This window comes from Alligator sinensis, unplaced genomic scaffold (assembly GCF_000455745.1).
Source record: "Alligator sinensis unplaced genomic scaffold, ASM45574v1 scaffold717_1, whole genome shotgun sequence".
NCBI lineage: Eukaryota > Metazoa > Chordata > Crocodylia > Alligatoridae > Alligator > Alligator sinensis.
This window is the reverse complement of record NW_005841961.1, coordinates 78,112-94,009: the sequence shown is the minus strand read 5'-3', so window position 1 is coordinate 94,009 and position 15,898 is coordinate 78,112. Positions and strand designations below refer to the sequence as shown.

At 39.3% G+C, this 15,898-nt stretch overlaps 1 protein-coding gene across 3 annotated transcripts in view; it reads right to left on the bottom strand.

Annotated features, from left to right (window-relative positions):
• The window catches only part of LOC102375933 (carbonic anhydrase 13), a 26,572-nt gene that overhangs the window by 7,064 nt on the left and 3,610 nt on the right, over positions 1-15,898 (bottom strand). Inside the window, exons 1-4 of one of the 3 annotated variants that reach the window (XM_014518505.2) lie at positions 10,181-10,312; positions 8,127-8,187; positions 4,684-4,802; positions 1,116-1,211 (exon numbers count right to left, since the gene is read on the bottom strand). In XM_014518505.2, the coding sequence (XP_014373991.1) occupies positions 1,116-1,211; positions 4,684-4,802; positions 8,127-8,169 (258 nt within the window). In that variant the 5' untranslated portion in view covers positions 8,170-8,187; positions 10,181-10,312. Of the gene's footprint in view, positions 1-1,115; positions 1,212-4,683; positions 4,803-8,126; positions 8,188-10,180; positions 10,379-15,898 lie in introns of those variants that run through there. The other 2 variants (XM_006020596.3, XM_014518506.2) reach the window with 2 other exon arrangements.

Here is a 15,898-nt window from a genome sequence, read left to right as displayed (position 1 = left end):
TGCTGAATTGAATTTCTCGGCGCACACACAATAAGACATTCATTCAATCAGAATGATGTAAACTGGGAAGACAGCAACATGTATAAAACAATCTTTCATTAAAGTAATACTTTGTAACAGCTTGCAGAAGTGAGGCAGGGCCAGCATGGATAGCTAATCAATGTCATGGACATCAGATGACAGTAGTCTCAGACCTTAAATTCTCCACTCAGCAAGGAGATGACAAAAGGGTCTTGAATTGTAGCAGAATCATGTAGTTATACAGAGTACAGAGAGGGCAGCATGGTAGGCTGCTGGTTTCAGGTAGAGTTTGGTTCTGTTGTTTACTTTGTGAAAAAGGAGTTTGAATGGGTGGCTGGGGTGTGGCCATAGTGTCTACGATTATGAAGACCCAACAGCTACAAACGTTTGTGTACATTTGAGGGTCACAGACAGTGCTCTGGAGTAGTGCACTAGCATCCTAAAATGACCATCAGTGTACTAATGTGCATTGAAGCAGGGATCACAAAATCGCCCAGTGCTCTGTCTCCTAATCCTGGGTTGGCTTTTGTATATACTTCTCCTTACATGAAGTCAGTGAGGTTTTAGGAGAAGGTGAATTTCATCTGAGAATGAGCAGGTGATCAAATGCATTAGACTTAAGCTTCTTCAGTAGCTTTAAGGAAGGTCTCAAAAGTCTGTTTTCCTCTTTAGACCAAGTAGTAGTACTTAGCCACTGAAACAAATTACAAAGGGTTTAGTTTCTCCGTCTCTTGAAGCCTTCACAATCAAGACTTAGCATCTTTCTGGAAAACAAACTTTAACCAACAACAAGTTATTGGGCTTAGTACAAGAGCAATTGGATGACATTCTATGGTTTGGATTCTACAGGAGTTCAGACCAGATGATCCGATACAACTTCTGGACTTTAAGTCTATGAATACAGCTATTACACCTTTCAGATGATATGGCCACAAATCTCCCAAATTTGGCACCTTTTTGCCTTTTGAAGAGTATGCTAATATTTTGGGATAATTTATGATAATACAGTATGTGTTATAACAACAATGTTGTTATAAGCTTATAACACTAGTTTGTTAAAAAAAAAAAGAGAGACAAGAACAATCTTTTCCTACCTTTAAAAATACAGCCATGACAGCCAATCCATCTGGCTGACGAGCAGCCTCAACAAAGCTGGAATATCTGTCTGCATTCCAATGAACCACATGCAACTGAAAGGCAAAAAGCACAAACACAGTTATTTCTGCTTAACTGGAACAAAGTTACAAATTAATATATATTGCATGGGTGTTGAATATTCTACTTCACCTGTTCATACTCAGACGCATTTGGATTTTCTAACTGCAAATATTTATTGAAATCTGTAAATATATAATTCATACAAATAATAACAAGCACTGAGAGTAGCTGGGATTAAAATTGATACAGAATTGACATAAATTAGCAGTTTTTCTCTAGTATCTTTCATCTTCATGGTGGTTCATTTTAAAATAAAATTTTAAAAAGTAATCCATAGTTATGACACTACAGTATCTGAGATACTGTATTTCAAACAGAGAGCATTTAAAATAGAGAGAAACAACAGTATCTATGAATACAGCATAAGAAAAAAAACTGCCATGATACTGTATTTACTCTCTATTCATAATATTGGGAGATACAAGGCCCACATTTTCATAAAATTGATGCCTAAATTTACCTAGGCACCTATGATATTCAAAGATGTATAGAGCTGGCATTGCCAATAGATTTTTTGCTTGGGATGTTTTGCATTCAAATTTTAATAAGCAGTTCAATGACATCTTGGCTGTTTGATGTGTCATTGTGTGGATGCTCCATGTATGCTGGTCCACGCTTGAAAGATCCATTCTGGCAGTTCTAAGATTGCCACGATTTGGTCAGGTAAAAAATGACTGATCTCTTCCCCAGTATCACACTAGCCCCTCCCAACAAGCAGCCGTCCTAAGTCAGGCCCACATTCTCCAGGTGGGAATCCTTGGATCTCTGTGGAAGGAGCAAGTTCACAGAGCACAACATCAATTCTCCCTTGTGCAAGCCAGTGCTATTCTCTGCCTACCTTGTTGTAAAGAGCACATACATAAGTACCCAGAAAGATATTGTAGTTTCAAACTATTTTCAAACATTAATATGTCTCAGTCAGCCTGATCAACAATAGTTTGCAGATAAGGAAATAGAAGCTTGAGTAATTAAAAAAAAAAAAAAAAAAAAAAGCATAATGGGGTCCTTCTGATGCTTAGATTTTTGATTTTCGAAAGATACAGAAAATATACCTCTCCAAGTGAGTTAACTCAGTGTCGAGCATGTTCAGCACCTCTGTGAGTTAGGCCCCAGATGCACTCAGAGAAACTGAAGATTCCCAAAGTGGAGGCCACTTAGAAAATATAGACCTTAGCGATGTATCTGAATAATCGGCATGGGAGGCAAGTGATTATATGAATGAACTAGGAGTCAGGAGATCTTGTCCAAAACCCTGGTTCACATTCTGATTTGGCACTTGCTCAATCTCTACAAGCCTCAGGTGTCCTTATCTGTAAAATGACTCTGATAATACTTGGCATTATGAGACATAATTAATATTTATTAAATACACAGACCCCAAACCAGCAAAGCAAATAAGCATGTGCTTACCATTAAGCAAGTACAGAGTGCCATTGAAGTTACTGGGACTCATGCACTTAACTTTAGCTAAGCAAAGGCTTAAGTAAATTGCTGGATCATCACCTTAGGGATCCTTGGAGAAAGCTGCTATACAAGTCAATGATAATCATTCTTTAGACCAGAAATGAAATATAGGAGTTCATACCTCAATGGTCAGTCCCCTAGATCATTCTGAGAGCATGCACTGGAACTTACAATTTTCACACTGGACGATTCATAGTTTTAGGTTTACATATAATTTTAAAATAATAAATTTAATTTGAAGACATTACATTTTTTCATACACAAAGAGGAAACAGATACTTTCAGTCTGAATTACTTTTATTGTGGATTAATAAAAACAACAAAACACAAGTAGTAAAAACCCCACAGCTAAATTAACCACTCTCCCCCCCTTTAATTTTGCCAAGGGGAAAAAAAAATAAAATCTGTGAAACATTTTAGGGTAGAGCCCCATTCTCAATGGCTTGTGACTTCTCTTTTAAGGAATAGATCCTGTCTTACCACCTCTTGCGCACCGCAGCTTGTTGAAGAAACCTTGGTCTCACCATGCGATGTCTCAAAGTAATGGGACCATGATCCCTCCTTTTCCTGATGTCATCTGGTGTGGGGTGAACCATGTAGTCTTCTTTGCTTGTGAACTAGCTCTTTCTTCTTGCATGTGCCAGTTTGGCAGAGGTTCTTTCTTGTTTCAGACAACATTCTTCATCCAATTGAGCACTGAAACTGCATTTACAGCTCCTTCTGGGTGTTTTCTTCTGTATGAACAGTGCTCAGCCGCCTTGCTCTTAATCCTGGGTTTTTCCCCAATTCTGGGTTCCTTATCCCAAAACCAAAACGATGTCTAAAGTGCTTCGTGAAGAAGGTTACCAAAAGGACAGGTAGTGGGAAGTGTTTGTTTGTTTGTTTTTTGGTTAGACTGGCTAGAAATTCAGAGATATTTTCTCCTTCCATTTGGTTTCTTAGATGGAACATACATTTTTGTTTCAGCTAGAAATTTGGTTTTGGTGCATAATGGTTTTTAAGCACCACTATTAATTCTTTACACTCCATCTCACCTGGTTCCTGTGGAAAACATAAGCCTTTAAAAACTGCAAATGTCACTTTTCCCCACTAGTGTTAGAAAAAAAAACAACCTTTTTTTCTGGGCACTGTCTATTCAATAAAATACTGATCAAGCCTCTGCATTGTAATTTGTTTCTCTTTAGCTTTATACCGAAACCTTATTTTTCTTTAAAAAAAAATCCATGTTTACCCAGAAAGGCCTCTTCACTGTCTCTGAGCTATTTGTTGTTTTAGATCCCATTCTCTTCACCATATTTCCCACACACAGAGAAAATAGATACTTTTAGTCTGGATGGTTTTATTGTAGTTTACTCAAAAGCAACAAATAAGAAAGAGCAAAAGTAAAGCCTCCATGAGAGAGCACACTGCATTTCTCTTCTGTGACATCCTGCACTGAATGGAACACAGTAAAGGGCTACCTGCCTCATTAGGCAGCATAGTCCTTTAAAGGTATAATAGTGCAGCACACAGAAAACAAAGGCATAAATGTTCCACAAAAATAACCACCTTGCTCTTCAACAAATAGCAAAACGCATAGGCCCCTGGTAAGGTCAGTTAAATGAAATTTGTAGTTTCTAGGGTGGACTGATTTTGAGAGACAATGTTCTTAGAAAAAAGATAAAAACAAAACAAAAACATTCTCGAATTATTAAATATCTCTGAATTTTCAAGTTACTATCCCTCATGTGCTTCTTGTCTTACCCTCTCCAAAGTTCAAAAAAAACAAAAAAAAACAAAAAAAAAAAAAAGAAAGGTATATTTTGGAAAAGGATCACATATAAAGCATTTCCAGAATATTGTTCTTGTTTTGATAAAGGCTGGGGGCAGAAAAGGTGGGGAATACAAAAAAAATACAATAAAAAAAGTCAGGCTTATAATAAAAAAAATAGGCACAGCTTTAACTACCAAAAGACTATAAAAGTCACTGGAATACTTTACCTCTGCTGCATACTTCATTCCATCCACTGCATGCTCAGAACCAGCATCATCACTGGAGCCCCAATGAAAGTGAATTTGTCGCAGCCTGTAGGTTCCTGCAAGTGGTCCCCCTATCAGCACTATAAACCAGATAAGAGGACATTTTAAATTCAGGGAATGTACTTTATAATAAAGCCCTCTTACCTACACTTTCATGCATACCTCACACTTCATGCTCCAAACTGCTCTGTTTCCCTCTTCCCACAAAAGGCATCTCAAATAGATTAAATTCTCTTTCTTTTAAAGAATTTATTAACAGAATATCATTCTGTTCATCAACAGAATATTCCTTCCAAACTTGAGTTATTTATGTTACTTAATAGATTATTGCCCACTAAGAAGTGAGTTGATATCACAAGACTAGCTCCACTCTGTAGTATATGGAAAAATTCTACGCCCCTCCTCTTGAGGTAAAAAGAGGTTTTGAAAACTATCATTATTTTAGTGCTGGAGCAAAGAAAGGGCTTGGATTCTTCCCTCCTTAGGCAGCTTGGCAAAACCAAATTAACTCAAGTGGCAAGTTAAAGTGTTCTTGATGTTCTGGTAGTTGTGAATGAGGGTTGCTCATGCAGTTTTACGAATAGGTTAGACAAACAGTTCCACAGGATGGCTTAGATGGGGATGATCCTACCTTGAGCAGGTGATTGGACTAGGTGACCTCTTGAGGTCTCTTCCAGCCCTACTTTTCTATGATCTGTTTGTTTAACATTCATGTCAACATTCTTCTGCATTAGTTGGAACCCCAAATGCAACTGCACTTTATGAAACCCAAAGTGAAAATAAGTATAAATCAAATCAAACTAATAAAGATGCTGTTCTGTCCAAGTATAAAAATAGTGATATTCAAATGGTCAATGAGCAGTGCATTATGAAAATATGTAAGGGTCTTTCATTTTGTGGTTTGTTTTTTTTAAACTAGAAAGGGACCCAATCCTAGACTTAGACTCTCATATCCAGATCTGAGTTCACACCTGGTGCTTCTCTCTATCAGCCTGAGCACTCTACAACTTGTCTTGATTTCAAACCTACCTTTCGTGCCCTACCTCCACCCACCCTTCCCAAGTTTGGGAATGTAGATTGTTCTGTCTCTCACTAGACTCCATTTAGAGATATGTGATATGATAGAGGTATGTAGGAAGAGAACCAAACTTGTAAGGAACAGACTGACTAGAGGAGAAAGGTAGGCATTAGACTAAACAGAGATGGAGGATATGAAGTGGGAACAAATAAGCTTTTGTTTGGCACAAAAACCAAGATCATGAGACAAAATTCCACCCAGGGATGCAAGGTGAAGAAATTATTTCATTGCCTATGAAGGATCTGGGTAATAAACCACAGGAATTAGAATGGGTGGTTTAATCAGCACTTTGATTTACTTGGTCTTACAGAAAGCTGGTGGGAAAACTGGCATACTATTCTGGAAGGAAGACCTGACTGTTAAAAATATTGGACACAACTTATTAATACCAAAGATCAAATAAGCAAAAAAAGGGGGAGGGGAGAGGTAGTGGCATTTGGAGATAAACAGCAATACTTTTTTCTAAGTCACTGAGAACCTGGAAGCAAATGATCTTAAGTGTTTATTCTTGTAGATAGAGCAAAAGATGGAGTAGTAGCTAGTACCCAATTCAGGCTATCAGTGACACTACAGAACATGGATGACCAGCTCCTCAGGCACTTGTCCATAATGTTTAGGGGAAAAACAAAACAAAATATGACATTGTCTTGGCAGACTTCCATATAGAGGTCTTATGCTGCCAATGCTAAAACACACTTTGAATGTATAAATATTTACAGATCGCAATTTTCTAACTCAGAAATTGTTGCATCCAACAGAGGACAATTCTGTGTAAGACCTCATCTTGATAGTATGAGGAACTGATCGCAGAAATGTCTGTCTCCATGTCTGCAGGAACAGGACAAGTAGAAATGGTCTTAAATTGCAACAAGGGAGATTGAGGTTAGAGGTTAGGAAGTAGGTTTTTTTGTTTTGGTTTTTTTTTTGATGAGGGTGGTTAAGGTCAGGAACAGATTACCTAGAGATGTTGCAGAATCCCCATCATTGGAAGTTTCTGAGTGCAGGTTAGACAAACCTTTGTCTAGGAAGGTTTAGACAAGGGGACTAGATGAGCTCCTGAGAAGGTATGGGCTAGATGACCTCCTGACATCTCTTCCAGCCCAATTTTTATACGATTCTAACAAAAATTTAGTGATTACCATATTTACTTGCATACTGTTCCATCTTCCCCCTGCCCCGAAAAATCAGCCCTCCAAAATTGGAGTGTATGTCTTAAGCAAGGAAGGTAATTTTTCTTTGCTGTAATAGAAGCATGCAGACACAATGCTCTGATGGCTGCCACTTGCCTCTGCCCTTGCACACAGCAGGGGTGAAGTCCTGTGTTAACTTTCTCACAGCACTATTTGTTCAGCACTGAAGCTTGTCCCTGAAGGAACAATTAAGCTGGTTTAGGGCAAGTGAGCTGCTGCATGCAGTTTGTAGTTTTTAGCAAGGCTTCTGGTGTAGAAAAAACACTATTTATTTATAGGAACTTATACAGAGAACGATTTACAGTAAAGTAATAATAATAGCCTTGCTATTGCTCTTGCAAGGGTATGGGGCCTAGCCTTTTGCAGTTCTGCCACACCAGGAAATTTCTGCTGCCTCACCCAGAGTGTTTCCTGGGATGCTACACTTCCTGGACACTGTTTCCAGGAGGACTTACTCCGTCACAGTCAGCCGTGATTCTGGGAAAATCTTTTTTTAATACATTCTGCCTTCCGGAAACAAGATGTGCATCTTATTTTGTTTGGAGGGCAGGTAGTATGTGAGAAAATATGGTAAGTGTAAGTAATAATTTGATTCCATTTTATGCACAAGCAGAATAAATTGTCTGATAAATCTCAAAATAGAATTGTAAATCCTCATCCAGCAGGTGGGTTTCATGGGGCTGTCCCAGAGACCAATTCTTGGCTGTATGCTATTTAATATTTTAATCAATGACCTGGAAAAAAACATAAAATCATTACTGACAGTTTGCAGGTGACACAAAACCTGGGGGCAGGAGGGTGGGGGAGGGGAAGAATGATAAATAATGAAGAGGACAGTCACTGATGCAGGGCAATTTGGATCACTTAGTAAACTGGGCACTAGTAAACAATATTAGTTTAAATATGGCCCAATATAAGGTGGTATATCTATAACTGAAGAATGAAGGCCACACTTGCAAGACGGGGCACTCTATCCTGGGAAGAAATGATTCTGAAAAAGACTTTTGGGTTATGATACATAATCAGCTGATCATGAATTGCCAGTGCTAAGCTGTGACAAAGGGTAATGGAATCCTTAAATGTATAAATGTGGGGATACAAACAGGGGTTTAGGAGAAGTAGGTAAGTTATGTTACCTCTACGTTTGGCACTGGAGCGTGTGCTACTGGAGTACTGCATCTAGTTCTCATGTACACACTTCAAGAATGGTGATAAATTGGAGAAGGTTCAGAGAAGAGCCTCAGAGAATAAATAAAGATCAGGAAAAACATGCTTTAGAATGAGAGACTAAAGAATTTCAGTCTTCTCAGGTTAACCAAAAAAAGAGATTATGGAATGACTTGAACCGCGAGCATGATCATGGGATACTTCGATTAACAGGCTCTTCTCTCATGCAGACAAAGGTATAATGAGATCTTATGATTAGAAGCCAAAGTTACATAATGTCAGGCTTGAAAAAAAGGGTGATTTTGTAAACAGTGAGGGTAATTAACAATTAGAACAACTTACCAAGGGTTGTGGTGGACTCTCCATCGCTGGAAATTTTAAAAATCAAGATTGGATGTTTATCTAAAAGATACACTCTAGTTCAAGCACAGCTATTACATTTGAAGCGGAAATTAGTTCAGAGAAGTCCTATATCCTCTGTTATGCAGGAAGAATGTCAAGGCCAAAAGGGACTGATGTCCATGAATTTAGGAGTATGGGCCTTGATCCTCCATAAGGCCCACTACATGCTGGATTTAGCCAGGAAAAGGAGATGTAAAGGGAGGGGACACGTTTGCAGCTTCCATAGCCTAAACCTTGTTGTAGGCCAGTCCAGTTTCTGGCCTACTTTGAAATCACCTCAGACTGATCTAAATAATATCAACTGGATACAGGACTGGTATGCCAGGTGGGGCTCACTCGTGCTCTGTGGCACTTCAGACACATCCTCTTACGATGATATCCAGAGGACATGTAAAAGAGCTGGCTATGCCAGTTTTGCAGCATGTAGAGACTGCCTGCAACAAGAATATTCCCAGCTGGTTAGATATGCTGAATTTATAATCCTTTCTTTCCATCAGTATATTGACAAGAAGAGCAAAAGTATAGAACAGAAAAGTGTTACAGGAGCATAAAATAAAGCATTCAATAATCTGGAAGGTAAAGTAAGCAAAGGAAAATTAAACAGTTGCCTTAAAGCACTCCTTTTTCCTCTTTTAAGTAGGAAGGCAGGACTGAAGAGGAGCAAGCTTTACTTGCTCTGTACAAGACTCAGTTTGTCTATAATTTACAGAGTATTCTAAATTTTACAATACACAAAATATCCTTGATCTTACTGTTCCTCCCAATGAAACAACTTTATGTGCAAAGACATGTAAATTTCACATGTATCAAATAGCAAACTGGATATCAGAAGAGTTCCCATTTCTTTGAGTTGTTTTTCTCACTCGCTTTTATTAAGATAAACAAAGATTTCTTTCAGCAACCTTCTCCAGGTGACATTAGCAGATTAACCAGAAGAGGTTTTTCTTATTCATGAAGGACTTGCACTTTTACCATTTAACAGAAAGCATTTTGTTTGCACCTCGCCTTTGAAGTATTTAGAAAGCCCAAAATAAATGTTGCAATATTACAAAGACCAGTTTTCCGAGTGCACATAATTGTTTGCAAAAGGGGTGTCCATGAAGAAAAATAAAAAGAATGAGATAAATACCTCTCTCAAAAATAAATGGAATCACTAAGCATATGGTTTCTTTTGGTGTCTCCTTTGATATAACAAATCTAGAGTTGGAACATAAATCAATCAACCTGCAACTAAATGTAGGTAAGAGATTTGAGTAATTCAATTCAAATGGACCTGAAATGAGAGACAAAGGTTCCGTCTACGAAATGAAAGAACAGCATTTGAAATCTATATTAAAACATTGGTGAAACAGGAGTACAGATATTGTTTAGCCGTGTCCTGCGGATCAGACCATACCACATAGGAAGAGAATTAAGACAATGTGAGCAGCCTAGAAATCCTTACAATAACAATTTATAATTTCTGCAGAAATAATCTCAAGATTGCAACATGTTGAAAGACAGGAAAACACCTCTTTTTTGGATAACTGAAGTGTTACTGTTCGTATACTCATGTAGTCTCCAAAGAGACAGGTTGTACTCTGTTCAGGAAAGAAAATACACTGTTATAAACAGAACAAACCTGATTTGTTTTCTGCATCATCAAATTCCACACTAGTGGAATGTCCATTGTTGAGAATGACTTTAGCAGAAGTTGGATCATAGTTGGGACTAATAGGGCGTAAAGAGGGGTCATATTTGGCTTCTGTGGTTTTGATGTCAATGGGGGACTGACGGTCTCCATTAGCAACAGGGAAAACCTCCTTCCAATGAGAGGGCCCTAAAATTCAAGGGGGAAAGAAGGGAGGAAAAGGCTTGATGTTAATGAAATTGTTTCCCATTTGACAAAGCCAAATGAACTGTCTGTAAGAAAAAACAACAAATAAACCATATTAGATTTAATAAAACATGGAATAAACTATACAGCTCTGACTGCTCTCCTCACAAACCTCTAGTTAATTAAACATAGGTGCAGGTTACAACATTAGGTTTCTCACTTTTTGCCTCTTTTCTGAGAACAGGAGAGCAGCAGACACTTATAATTAACCCAGATGTAATAGGCTCAGACACAATTAACTCTTTATCTGGGATACGAGCAAAGCATATCACCAATATCTTTCTTTTTCCCCTTTTCCAATCCAGTATCTTGCCTCTGGTGTACCAAATGCTCCATTTTCAGACCATAAGAGACCTCATTTTGGCCACATCTAGATCACATTTTCCAAAGTCTCCTCTTTATTTATTTTTCCTGGTAACAGTGGGCTGCCATGAGGAACAAGGAGGCAACCTTAGTAAGCATGATTGTCAGCAGTCATAGCATCTACACATGCCAATTTACAGCTTATTAGCCATTTTTAAGGCACATTAAGGGTGAGGGTCTACAGGCGTGTGCCCTGAATGCGTCTTAAAAAGGGCGATTTTAGGCTATTTGTGCCTAAATTTCATACCTGCAAAAGCAGGTATCAAATTTAGGCACATATACCTAAAGCACCTTAACATATGTGTAGATGCACTAAGGTACATTAACGCTGTGTATCTGCATTGGTGACGCATACACAGTGCACGTGCACACCCGGAGTGTGGCAGTGCACCCCTACAAAAATGCGCCGCTGACGCTGTGGGCAGTCGCTGCTCACCCCCTTACCTGCTGCTGACACCACCCACAGCGCCTGTGTGCGGTCAGCAACTGCCCCTGGCCGCCGCTGGCAGCGTCTGCAGGTGGTCGCTGAGCCCTGGTTGGTGCATTCATGGACTAAGAGTCAGAGAATCTAGGCCACAGTATCTTGTGTGAACCCCGTCTTTATACTTGGATTAAAGTGTAATCAACTCATTACCTTCCTTCATTCAAACTAGCAATACCTTTTCCTTACCCACACACTTTCATTTCTTCTTAGGACACTCAGTGCTCTATGATTAAATCTGAGAGGTGTCAAGTATCTTTTACGCTCATTTTTATTATAATAAAAGTGAATGGTGCTCAATAACTCAGAAGCCTTAAAATAGTGCCAGCTTGCAATGTCAGTGTGTAAGAGAAGCTTTAAGAAACCATTTCTTTCAGAAACCTCTCTCTTGTAAGCACTTTCATGGTAAGTGTGTAGCTGTTCTGGACAGCAGGGGGGAAGTGAATAGAATGGATTTTGTATAAGAAGAATAATTTATATATCAGATATCAACATGGATACAGGCAGAATGGAGGCAGGATCTTTCAATCTGGCACTTGTCTGGAGGGTACCTTTTAGTCATTAAAATAGAATCACAAAACCCATTAAATAAGCAGTCAGCAGGATTTAAGACAGAACACTAATTTGAAATGTTCATTTATGAAGTCATAGTCAAGAAGATGCAATTCACTCTCAACTTTTTATGTTCAGCCCAAAACATCTAATGTTAAACTAAAATATGTAATATCATAGAAAATAAGGGTTGGAAGGGACCTCAGGAGGTCATCTAGTCCAACTCCTTGATCAAAGCAGAACCACCCCCAATATACTAAACTGTATAATGTTTAGATGGATTCTAGTATCGTAACATATACAACTTATAGTTACAGGATGCAGGTGAAGCAGTACATGCCCACACAAATCTTCCCTCTTGCAATTTAAAGTTGCTGTGAGATAGCTTACCAAATACTTTTTTCTTCACCACTAATAAATGTCTAACATATTTAGGATGTCTAACTTATGTAGGAAAATGAAAGTTTCATAATTACTCATTTCTGTTGCTATGTCTTACCAATGAATATCATAGAATCATAGAAGTAGGGTTGGAAGGGACCTTGTAGATCTTCAAGTCTGACCCCCTGCCTGGGCAGGAGAGAAACTGGGCTCAAGTGACCCCAGCCACGTGTGAAGTAGTTCCTATGGATGTCTAATCTGAACCTACTCTCTAACAACTTGTGGCCGTTATTCCTTGTTATCCCGGGGGGCGCTGGGGGAAACAAGGTCTCCCCCAAACCCTTCTGGTCCCCCCTAGTGAGTTTATAGATGGTCACAAGGTCCCCCCTCAGCCTTCTCTTGCGAAGGCTGAACAGGTTCAGGTCCCATAGCCTCTCATTGTAGAGTCTGCCCTGCTGTCCCCGGATCATGTGGGTGGCCCTCCTCTGGACCCTCTCAATGTTGTCCACATCCCTCTTGAAGTGGGGCGCCCAGAACTGGACACAGTATTCCAGCTGTGGCCTGACCAGTGTCACGTAGAGGGGGAGGATCACCTCCTTGACCCTACTAGTGATGCACCTGTGGATGCATGATAGGGTCCGGTTAGCCCTGCCGACCGTGACCTCGCATTGTCGGCCCATGTTCATCTTGGAGTCAATGATGACTCCAAGATCCCTTTCTGCCTCTGTGCTCTCAAGAAGGGAGTTTCCCCATCTTATAAGTGTGTTGCCGGTTACCACTGCCCAAGTGCAGCACCCTGCACTTGTCCGTATTGAAATGCATCCTGTTTTTGTCAGCCCACCCTTGCAACCTATCCAGGTCTTTCTGCAGTCTGATGCGCTCAAGGACAATATTACTAGTGTCATTATGAACATAAATAAGCTCCATCCAGTGAAACTCTGATGCAAAAAAGAAATGACTATAACGAAGCAAGCAAGGTGAAACTATAGCATGGTGCAAAACAAATCTTTAAAAAACCCAAAACACCCAAAAACTGGATACAAAAATAAATTTGTAAGCACCACTAAATACTTTGCAGTAAAGTGCTTAAAGCACAACAAAAACAGATCAATAATTTATTCTTTAAAAAACTGGCAACTACAAAATCTTAAATTGGGCAAAAAAAATTTATTAATTATTGTAACAAAGCCTAAGTTAGCTTCTTTGGGTTTTTTGATATAAAAAAGAGGACTGGCCTGCAATTCTGTTTGGAGACAGTTTTGATTCATAAAAGTAGAAGGCATTGTATAGCTGAGCATCCAAGATTTTAAATTATCTTTTGGAATCAAACAATATTTAAATAAATATGAATACTGCACTCTTTCTTTCTAGTAAAAGTTACCAGAAAAATACCATGCCTTTCATCAGTAGAGATTGTTGAAGACTATAAACAATCATATAGGGGCAATGACCAGGATTTTTTTATCCATCTGTCCAGAAAGCTGTGTTCCATTACCAAGGATACAGAGATCAGTCAAGATTAGACTTCAGTCCACTGTACAAAGGGCCACAGCCTTTGGAGCACAACTTGAAAGATGATAGTGATGTGTTCACAATTTGCAAGGTACGAATGCTATCAGTGCATCAAGACTGCCACTGGCTACCTGCTGGTTTTCAGATGGAGTTAAAAAGCAGTGTTTTTTACTTATAAAACTAGGGGTGCACCGATATATTGGTTGGTTATTGGATTAGCACCGATAAAAGGAGAAATTACATTATTAGCTATTGGCTTTTTTGGTCATTGTAGCCAATAATTACAGCCATGTGCCCAGAGCACCCGAGTGAGCGTAGTCACTGCTGGCCCAAGCCTGTGGCAGACTACAGGCCCCGGTGAATGGCAGGAGGGGAAGGGGGCGCTGGGGAGGGGTCACAGGGTGCTGCACTCAGCAACAAAGACTTATTGGCTCATGCTGCTGCTGCCACTGCCATGGCAACACCATGCACACAGCAAGGGCCTGAGCACCAGGGCTGCTGCAGAGAAGTTGGGCTGTGCACAGGAGCGATAACGCGCCACGTGGGGGACACTGCTCCACCAGGCATCGGGCACCTTTGCAAAAGCAGCTTCTCTCCAGTGGCTACGGGAGCTCAGCTGCACAGGGCATGCCAGGGCTGAGGCAGTGGTGTGCTCTGGGGCTTCAAATGCACCTAGCACTACTGTCCATGCAAGGGTCCTCCCTGCCCATTTGGGATGGCAGCACAGGCTGCACGTGAAACAGGGCTGCAGATAGGAGCTGTGGGTGAGAGGGCAATGTGTATGAAAATAATGTGGTTACCACCTTCCTTGAGAGCCAGAACAAGCCGGAGGTGTGTGCGTGCACACGTTATGAATGCAAAACAAACAAACAAGTTTTATTTATGTCAGTAGTTTAAAATGCCTTGCACTATTACTAAATATCAGTTATTGGATCAGCATCGGCCAATATGGTTGGTTAATCATTGGCTATCAGTATCAGCCAAGAAAATCTGTCAGTGCAACCCAGGATGGCTTGTACCCACTCTTTCTCAGATGCATAGAGTACCTCTAATAAAGGGTTTAGTAAAGGAACTAGCTTTATACTTGTGGAAACAGACTTGTATTTTGTGGAAATTGAGATGAAGACATTTCAGAAGTTTCTATTAGGCAGAGGAAGATGTCAGCTGGCTGTGTGCCTCTCTTGTTGAATCATATTCTTTTTATTTTTAAGGAACACTTACATTCCACGTTTATACTACACAAGCATCTTCAAATTGAAGTTGAAATTGCTAGCACATCAGTCCTCTTAATACATAATGCTTTGCAAAAATGTTAGAGCTATTTTGAATGATATGTGAAATTAAGGTTGCATTTCTCAGACAATGAATTTATCCATAAGGCAGTGGTATGATAGAGATACAAAAATAACTAAATAAATCAGAAACTCATACTACTTTACCTGTAACAGACAGTTTCCCTTTATATCAATCACCACAAAAAACACTTTAATCATATATTGATTGCAACAGCTTTACAACTTTCTTTATAGTCATACACAGTCTGCATAAACAAGGACTTTCCAAATTCCTCCTTAAAAGTAATCATCTACTAGAAATACAAATTAGAAAAACAAGATACTAAAAGTCAAGTCCCCTCTCCTTTGAAATTAAGGGCCCAATCATATCAGGAGCTGAGAACACTTCTTTCTTTCAGGGGCTGAACACATTAAAACAAAACAAACCCTATTCCAAGTGGTAGTCAATTTTCAGTATTTCATTGTTGTGTATCAATACATGAATATCACATGTTCAGATAATGAAATAAGAGCACATACAAAGAAAAGGCAAAAAAAATAGCATTGCTTTAAAGGGCCCTACTTAGAATTGAAGCCAGAAACCGTATTTACCTGAAACCAAGATGACTCTGAATTTCAGACAACTCCTCTATAATTAGATTCCTTACATGGAAAATTTATGAATTGGTTATAGTTCTACATATATAGAATCTAATTAATGGGAAGTCATCTTAAATTCAAAGTCATCTTGGTTTTGGGTAAATAAGGTTGTCTTCAATTCCAAGTATGTTTCTTTTAAACAACGTTAATTACCTAGTTATTAGCTGGTTGTTTAAAATTCATCCCCTACCTGCCGCCCACCAGTGAAGTGGGAAAGCAGCAGTAGGGGGCAGGCAATAG